The sequence below is a fragment of the Sinohyriopsis cumingii genome, chromosome 8 (assembly GCF_028554795.1).
Source record: "Sinohyriopsis cumingii isolate HCF-2022 chromosome 8, ASM2855479v2, whole genome shotgun sequence".
NCBI classification, from domain to species: Eukaryota; Metazoa; Mollusca; class Bivalvia; order Unionida; family Unionidae; genus Sinohyriopsis; species Sinohyriopsis cumingii.
Window position 1 is genome coordinate 65,623,315 of NC_142968.1, and position 10,363 is coordinate 65,633,677.

Consider the following 10,363-nt stretch of genomic DNA (forward strand, 5'->3'; position numbering starts at 1 on the left):
CCCAGTAATTTATTATGATTATACCCAGTGCCCTCTTTTCTTCACCAAGTTTAGTACCCAGCCACAAATGTAAAGTTCATACCAGTCACTAATTTTCATCTTGAAGTTTTTGGATGGCATTTAAGATACAGAGCATTCAATAATCAGGATTGAATAGATTTTGGTTAAACTATATTAGTATTCAATTTCAGAACAACAAAAATATTTAAGATGAGTAAATATGCCTAAGTAACCCCATTGACATACACTTAAAAGACACTCAGTTGGATGACCTAGATCAGAAGAAAATACATAATAGATAGCTTGAGTCGATTGTTCTTAAATTAGCTAACATTTGCCCTTCTAATAACTATTAACTTATAAGGATTTCAGCTGTAACAGTTGCTTTCAGTGTCAAACATGTAATTAGAGGAAAGAAACCAACAAAAGATCAATTTGCTTTCATAATTATCAACATTGAAGTTTGTATCACAATGCATGTTAATACATCTGATACATACCAGGTTATCAAGGTGCACCAGGATAGTGTAGATACATACCTGGAGGACATCATCCTGAATTCCGTTGACTTTACGGCAGACAGGCAAGCCCGTGAGGAGATTCAACAGATGGCTGAACAGATCAATGATGTTGCCTATGAAATTGAGAACAAGTATGCTATAGTTCCTGTGATACACAGTGAAACTTCTCAAGATAAAATTTTCTTGAAACCAAATGCATTTTCAGTTTTGGGAATCTTTTTTTCCAGGTTTACAGTGGTTCCCTTTTATCCACTTAAGAATGAGATTTAATCAGGTATCCTGTCAAATACAAGCAGACAGTAAATTTTCAGAAATATATATATATCAGTTTCAACAGCAGGCTGCATAGACCCAAATCTGCCGTCACATAATTTGTTTACGGATCAGGGTGTATGCAGTTTGTTTGGACTAATTGATAGAACAATCAGTACTGACCCTGATCTGCCAGAACATTATGAGATGGCAGATCATAGTCTATGTTTGCAGTTGGACCTGTCTTTTAGTTGGGTTTATATCTATGGTGAATATTTGTGATGATTAGGATTTCATTGAACAATAGCAGTGACTTCCATTTCTGCTGTGATAAAATGACTACTTTTCCCACCATCAAGTGTATGATAATTGCTTTGATCCATTACCCTATTGATAAAAACTGCCTCACTTTTAAATTTGACATATTGACACCTTCGAGTTACATTGTCAAGAATGACTGGAATATGAGTACATATGAGATAAGAAATATTTACACATTGTTTCCTTTGTCTAACAATGCATGGCATTTAAGAAAAGAAATGTAAAATAGGGGTGGGGGTGGGGAGTATTAAAGAATAAAATGGGAGGGATCATTGTAAAGTACAAATACATACTCCAAAAGTTCCAATACACATACTTATTTACTTTTCTTTTACAGCTTATCCTACTGTGTCAGTAAACAGCGTGGGGTGTATGATTTAATTTTTGATCAACAGGACCACTAATATGCTGGGTATTCTGAAGTGACCTCAGATGGGAGGCACTCTAAAAAGAACGTCCTATCACTGAGGCAGTAGAGTAATAGTGACCATCAGTAGGATGTTATTGAAGTTAATAAAAACCAACATGAAATGTTATGTAAAAGCAAGACATTTAATCAAAAAATTTGAACAGGCTGCAGTAATAAGACCAGGGTTTTTGCACTCTTCTGATTTTTAGGAGGTCCTGGAAACCATATTAAATTTGAATTGAACAAAAATACCCTGGAAACCTCCTTGAAAATTACTTTTTTGTCATAATATGTCCTGGAATTTGATATTAAAAAAGCTAAACAAAAATTTTGTTAGAGAAAATATGTTGTTTTTCCATTGCAGCTTTGCGGTGAATGATTTTGCAATGATTGTCATATTACATTGTTAGCCATGGTTGAATCTGGTAATTAAGAGATTTTTGCACATATGCCTTCATTAGTATTGTGTCTTTAATCAAAATATCAGATTTTAAAAATGACTGCTGAAATACGTAATTTTTTCCATAAAGTCTCATGGAAATATCCTGGAAAATAAAAGTCATTTGGATGAAGGAACCAAGTAGGACGTGCCACTATGTGTAATAAATAAGCTGATTGTTTTTACTTTCAAGAGACATATCTAATTTTGTTTTGCTCTTCATCAGGCGCACCCAGCTGGAGTCGGAGGAAATTGTGGCTGATCTTGTTCACTGCTTCTTGTTGCCTGAAGTTCAGAAAAAGACAGTGAGAGAAAAAGGTAGGATTGTAGATGAAGTTACTTGATATTCCCCACTAACATTTTTTAAAATTTAATTTCTGACATCTCTCATTTAGAAAATATTTCAGTATGTTCGTGGCTGTTGTTAAATAGGTAGAATGATGAAAAGATGGTTTTCAGTGTGCTGCAACTTCTGTTTTATTACCTTGACTGCTGAAATATGTTAAACTCAGCCAAATCTGTGTCCAGTCAGATACAAACTTAGTTCTATTTGATCAAATGGTACAGTGTGCATAAAGAATAGTGTCAATGTTAAAAACTCATTTTATATTATTATATGCTCATTTTTTTTCTCTGTTAACTTTACTTTGTTAGAATTATGCAGTATTTTACAATATTACACTCACATGCACTTCATATTGCACTCATGTGTACCCAGTAGTGTATTAGGAACTACTTTGTAAACAAATCATTTACACTCAGATAGTAGACGCTTTACGTTTTGGTTGATTAAATTTGTTTCTGAATGAACTAAAGCAGATGTTTCATTGAATGCCAATTTCAAACTGCTTTGCCACAATCCACAAATAACATGCAAGTGACAAGGCATAAATGTGTCTTCTTCAGCTGGTAATAAAAATGGCCAAAAAATATACTCACAGTTTTACATCCTGAATTTCCGCAAAATGTACTTAGTTCTGCAAATCCGATTTACATGAGCCATGTCATGGATTCTAAAGCTTGATTACACATTTCAAAATTGTACTGTACTTTGGACTGCATCCTCCTTACTGCACTCAAAATGAAATAAACATTATATTCCATAGCACCTTTTTGATAATTACAATTGAAAGACTTCATATATTTCCCACATTATTATTCCAAACATTCAGTGACAGAACGGAAACACTTGCAGACATTGCACATTCATTCACAATATGATTCTAAATTTCAATTTCAAAAGTGATGTCTAGCGTGCGACTAAATTCAGATTTATCTGAGTGGAGTTATGTGTGTATTAATAATGTTGTTGTTGTGTACTGATGAATCTGCGCTTATGTGTTTAGTTTGGAATACAGCATAAAATCAGTTATTTTGTTTCTTGTAGTCTGTTTTTGTTTATGTAATTAAGCCTCCCAAGATCGTTTAGTATTCCATCCAAACAACTCGTTCATATTTTCCCATACAAATGCAGTAACCTATAATTACTGCATTATATGTGTATATCTGTAGTTTTACATCTTATCTATATTTATATCTAAACCAGCATAATACATCTAGATTTTTTTTGTGTCTTGAGCAGTCTCAGTTCACTGTAATATTTAGATAACTTTGGGGCATCCTTTATATTGAACTAGTGTACCAAGTAAGCATTTACCTTTAGAGTGCACAAAGTCCAGTTATTTCACATTTCACAATTTGGAACCTTCAGGCTTTAATAATTCATATTAAAGCCTAATATTCTAATAGATACCTACTTACATAATGAAAACATAAAGTTATGATGTGACTGTGTTATATGTACATAGTCAGTAGGATATAATTCGTTATTACTATGCAGTATGTATACTGAATAAATATACTGTTTTTATTCATTATCAGCACCATCATGTCATGTAGTAAGGATATGAATTTGTATATGCTTGCCCAGCTTATTGATCCCATCATTGTAATCCTCCCCATTCATAACATTGTACACCTTTCATTTCATAACATTAAACACCTCTCTCTTCATAACTTGAGCACAATGGGTCTAAAAAGCATCTGTTGCAGTGTGAGTTATGGAGGGACCTCTGAAAATTAAAGAGGGGGGTGGCCATCTTGGCTCTATGTCGACAATGAGAAGATGGGGTTAGGGTGGATGTTAAATGGTTTAATACTTGTTTTATATTCACATTGGGAATAATGTCAGTAAAATGCTTTTTCAAATGAAGTGGTTCACCTTTTGGTATAAATTATCTTTATTTTCAAGATAACCAATCTTTGAAAGATTGTTAAATACATTACTTCATGAGGTTTCAAGACAAAATGTGTACCTCACAAATGTGGATACATTTGAGTGTTATTGTTGATTCACAACAAAACAAGATTTTCTTTTTTTCTAAAACTTGGGACATTTAATTTGTGAAACAACAAAAACGGTCAAATCAAAGTATTTTGAAAATATTGTTTTATCAGTAACATAAGATGACAAGATTTCATTGCAAGCAATAGTAAAATTTCTTCTCATCTTTAAGCAAACCTCAGAGCACCGATTCAGGAATTTTAAGTTCACTACAAATATTGGAACTTGCTTTTCCATAATAAACTGTGTCAGTGAAACACAGCTTTTCATGCGCCAGGTGCTCCTTTTGCCTGCTTTTCTTGCTAACATTGATCACATTTGTGAGTTAGTTGGATAAACCGCTGATTAATGTTAAATACCACTGATTAATGTTAAATACCGCTGATTAATGTTAAATACCGCTGATTAATGTTAAATACCACTGATTAATGTTAAATACCACTGATTAATGTTAAATACCACTGATTAATGTTACCTACATAATAATATTCATAAGAGTGTTCAACTAGTCAATTGAAATGAGTTGACCTAACACTCTTGTGACCTCTAGCTGCTACATAGCTAAGAATTTCCATGCCTTTCAAACTTTTTTAATTATTGTACCCTCTTTATGTGATTTGACACAAAAGAGATATATAAAAGTGATAATACAAAGCACACTTACTTTTTATTGATTGTAACAATACAACTAATTCTTCTACAAATTGAAGATGAAAACAGTTGGTACTTTATAAGGTTTTCAGAAATGCTTCTGGACATAGCTGTGAATGTAGATTTATATTTATTTAATATTTAAATATAAGATGGTATGCAGCAGTTTTGATGACTACACTGAAACCAAACATGGTATATAGCAGTTTTGATGACGACACTGAAACCAAACAAGCAGGTATAACTATATCACGTCTTTAACTTGACAAAACTTGATTGGGATTTATTTTTTAATGTGCTGCCACCAGTAGACATTACTGACATTTTCATGCATTGAAATATCTTTGAGTATTTTTATTTACAGTGTACTGAGAATTTTTTTATTTATTGAAAACTTAACAAAACATATGACTTTTTGTGAAAAGTTGCACATTTCTTGACATTGTGTCAGATGTTTGGGCACTAACCACCATTTTCAGTGATAAAATGAACACTATATACATATTCATATATATATATATATATATATATATATATATATATATATATATATATATATATATATATACACACACACTAGTTTTCATCGCAATTTTCATCATATTTAACAAATAGGGGCCATTTCTTTTGATAATTTCAATGACAAAAGAAAAATGGAATCCAGGGGGGAACAGTTTATCTGGGTGTAACTTATTGAGGAGGAGGTGTATAACTAACTAACTAACTAGCAACATTTTGAATTTATTCACTTTGTTCATTTCCAACAGTGAAAAGAAATCAGAGGCAATTCATTCTGGCTGCTCATAAAGAAATTCACAAAACTGGTGAAGCGACAATAGCCATGCATCCTAAAGTTACAAAATCTGCCAGAGGAGAGAAGATGTCATCACCAACACTTGAACCCAGATCACCTACTCCAAAATAATATTGACTTAGTCATGAAGTAAATTGAATTTTATGTCAGTTGTATTAGGCTAGATCTACATCTCTTGTGTAAAGATGTGTGGCTAAAATCAGGCAATATTGATTCAGAATGAAACTATGGTTTTAATTGAATTCAAATTGGTGACGACATGTTTCAAAGTCAGATGAAAGAAGAAAACTTGACTGTTTTCATATTTGAAGTAGGAGATTTATTAACTTGCTAAAAGAGTATCAGTCTGTAAGACCAGACCTGGAGATGCATGTGTTGAAACAGTATTTTACAGAATTGTATTTTAATGACTGGGGTTCCATTACTTTTTGTAAAGAAGGTTTGAATTTGTGAGTAAGAATTATTCAGAATAATAATTGCTTTTGGGTTGACACAAATTTCTTTTACCTTATAAATGTATGCAATACTTCATTACACTGAAGGTTACTTAGATGTATTACACTTTAAGTTATCATACCTGAATAAAATGGGGTTGTTGTCTTTATATTGGAACAAAACCCACCATTCATGTGTAGATTGGACATATGCAGTATTATAACAAGAATGAAGAAAGCAAGTTTATCATATAATATCAGCAAGGTTCTCAGACAGAAAAATTGCTACGGGAAAGGAATCCAGTTTTAAGAAGAAATTTTTTTTGGCAAAAACCAGCTTGATATTGTAAAAGTCAGTTGCATGGAAATTGTGTTAAGAAAATATTCATGTAATTTTGTTTACATGAAGACAGCCTTCCTAACAAATATAAATGATTAAAATGATTTTAGTTACATTTTTCTTCAAGACAATACAAAATGTTGTTAGAGGGATATATACAAAATATATATCTACAAAAAAGGGCTTGTACAAGAATTCATGATAAAGACTAGTTGTGCATATTGGAGAGTGTGTTACAGAAGATAAAGTATTTTTTATCAATAAAACAAAACACATAAATAACAATGTTATTGGTTTTGTTTTGATATTCATATACAAGCACCTTGCAAGTAACTTTGTTGGAGGACGTGTAAGCAACAATAGGCTGGATTATATGATAAAATGTGTATGTTAATTTGTTTATTGGAAATTCAAAACTTTAGTAATATATGTGATGAGAAAGGATGTGTGAGAGAGAGTAGAGTATTTATCTGTGATAATCATTATTTACTTATATAATGTACATTTTTGTACATAATCGGTTAGAAGAAGGTGTTATTTTGTAAATCTTAATTGACATATGCAAATCATATGGAACATTTACATTTGCTGTTCAGAAATTTGCAGAAAAAAACTTTATCATGATACAGTGATGTGCAAAATAAAATGAAAAAGCATAACTTTATTTTGTTGTTGAAATTTTAACATCAAATTTATCTTTTTCATCCATTTCAGTGTCAGGTGGTCTATCAACTTAGATTCTTTTACTCATCCATTCTTTGTCAACTGATCTGTGAACTAAGGTCATCTGACAGACATTCTATGACAACTGATCTGTGAACTAAGGTCTTCTTGCTCAGACATTCTGTGACAACTGATCTGTGAACTAATGTCTTAGATATTCTGTCAACTGATCTGTGAACTAATGTCTTCCTACTTAGACATTTTATGCCAACCAATCTGTGAACTAGTCTTCTTACTCAGACATTGTCAAGTGATCTGTGAACTAATGTCTTCCTACTTGGACATTCTATGCCAACTGACCTGTGAACTAAGATCCTCTTACTCATTCTGTGCCAACTGATATGCAAACTAAGATCCTCTTACTCATTCTGTGCCAACTGATATGCAAACTAAGATACTCTTACTCATTCTATGCCAACTGACCTGTGAACTAAGATCCTCTTACTCATTCTGTGCCAACTGATATGCAAACTAAGATACTCTTACTCATTCTATGCCAACTGATATGCAAACTAAGATACTCTTACTCATTCTGTGCCAACTGATATGCAAACTAAGATCCTCTTACTCATTCTGTGCCAACTGATATGCAAACTAAGATACTCTTACTCATTCTATGCCAACTGATATGCAAACTAAGATACTCTTACTCATTCTATGCCAACTGACCTGTGAACTAAGATCCTCTTACTCATTCTATGCCAACTGATATGTGAACTAAGGTCCTCTTACTCAGACATTCTATGTCAAATAATCCATCAACTTAGATCCTTCTACTCAGCCAATCTATGTTAACTGATCTGCCAACTATGGTTCTACTAATCGGTAATGTGTGTCAACTGGTCTATCACTGAGGTCCACATATTTAGACATTTTGTATCAAATGATCTATTGGCTAACATCTTCCTGCTCAGGCAGACCATGTCAACTAAGGTATACTTATTCAGACAGTCCATGTCAACTGATCTATCAACTAAGGTATACTTACTCAGACAGTCCATGTCAACTGATTCACCAACTAAGGTATACTTACTCAGACAGTCCATGTCAACTGCTATACCAACTAAGGTATACTTATTCAGACAGTCCATGTCAACTGATCTATCAATTAAGGTATACTTACTCAGACAGTCCATGTCAACTGATCTACCAACTAAGGTATACTTAACTCAGTCCATGTCAACTGATCTATCAACTAAGGTATACTTATTCAGACAGTCCATGTCAACTGATCTATCAACTAAGGTATACTTACTCAGACAGTCCATGTCAACTGATCTACCAACTAAGGTATACTTAACTCAGTCCATGTCAACTGATTTATCAATTAAGATATACTTACTCAGACAGTCCATGTCAACTGATCTATCAACTAAAGTATTCTTACTCAGACAGTTCATGTCAACTGATTCACCAACTGAAGTATACTTACTCAGACAGTCCATGTCAACTGATCTACCAACTAAGGTCCTGATTAGTTATTCTATTTTAATTGATCAATTAACTAAAGGTCCTCCTAACTGCTCTATCATCTAACATCCCCCTACTCAGTCATTTTGTGTCAACTAAATCTCATCTAAGGTTCCTTCTCATGTGCATGCAAACCTTTAGGTACGGGGTATGTTCTTTAAAAAAGATAAAAGTTGCTACAGGATGGTGAATATGTACTGCAAATTTTGCCCCAAAGGGCAAAATGTGGTCAAATTACAACAGTTTGAAGCCTATTACTTCAATAAAACAACCTTAGGATTTTACCTTTTTCGTATGCCTTTGTTTTTTATGCCTTTTCTGGGATACCTAAACTTACTATGCACTCAGTAGCCAGGATTGTGCTGATTTGCTACATTCATACATAGATACATACATAGATACTTACATACATACATGCATACATATATACATGCATGCATGCATGCATACATACAAACATACATACATACATATATACATACATACATACATACATACTTGTGGTTTTGAATTCACAGGGCTCTGAAAAACATTTCTGACATACTTGATTACTATCTGGCAGTTTGCAGTCTGATTGGTTGGCAGTCCACTCAGTTTACAGATAAATGCAAATTAACAGGTAGTTGTTGAGAGGTTGCTTACTTAGGTCTTTCTATTTTGATAATATTATCCCTTATGTAATTTGACAATGACAATTTTAACGGTACTGGTATTCTATTATCACTGTCATTTGGTTCTCATTATGTGTTTCCACAAGACAGCTTCACTGAAAATTTGGAATGGTTGGATTTGAGCAGCTTTGTATTGGTCAAGTATTTATTAGTTTGATTTTCAGCCTCCTAAGTTGATTTTTTAAGGGGCTATGGACACAGACACAGACACACACACACACACACACACACACACCTGCCATATGATCTATACTGTGATGTAGTACCCCTGCCTGTAGTTTTAATAAACTTCAAATAAAATCTTAATACAAAATGTTTTGTGGGGAACACTGCCATTATCAACCAACAAAGATAAAACAAAAACCATAATGATTCATTGTCACCTCCATCCTTGAAAGAAACATTGCAGAATGTTTTAATTAATTATAGACATTATGCCATGTTTTTCTCACCCAAGTGACAGAGAAATCTAGCTGTTTTGATAACCTTACTTTTCTTTGTCTGGTTGCCTCAGTAAGATCATCTCAGTCATGGTGTCCACGTGCCAGGAACTACTTTTAACAAGAAGAAACCCCCGTTTTCTTCAGCTGTGCCTGTTAGAGTTGTTATAAAACCAAACAACAAGAACAACAACAACATGTATATAACAAAAAGAAATTCACTCATAAAGCAACTTAAGGTCTGTCCAAGTTTGTTAACACATGATACAAAACATTCTGAGAGAGAGATATGCACACATGAAGTTGAGTTATTTGATATTATGCTAGAAACTACACACAGCATGGCAAATTTGATCTCAGTAAATGTTCAGGTCAGCGTCATTAAATGCAGCTAAAAGTATCTAATTAGTTTAAATACTTTGTGTGAAATGAATTAGGTACTTTAAACTAGATTTAATGACCTCAACCTGAAAATTTATTGAGCTACAAATAAGATAAAATTAGCGATGCTGTCTGGAACCAACTATTACAGAA

At 33.1% G+C, this 10,363-nt stretch overlaps 1 protein-coding gene across 1 annotated transcript in view; it reads left to right on the plus strand.

Moving 5' to 3' along the window:
- LOC149793706 (cilia- and flagella-associated protein 91-like) overlaps nt 1-7,184 on the plus strand; it is a 34,888-nt gene extending 27,704 nt beyond the window's left edge. Inside the window, exons 16-18 of the mRNA XM_089967708.1 lie at nt 504-652; nt 2,169-2,260; nt 5,705-7,184. Coding sequence (XP_089823834.1) covers nt 504-652; nt 2,169-2,260; nt 5,705-5,862 — 399 coding nt within the window. The 3' untranslated portion in view covers nt 5,863-7,184. The remainder of the gene's footprint in view (nt 1-503; nt 653-2,168; nt 2,261-5,704) is intronic.
- The last annotated feature ends 3,179 nt before the right edge of the window (nt 7,185-10,363 follow it).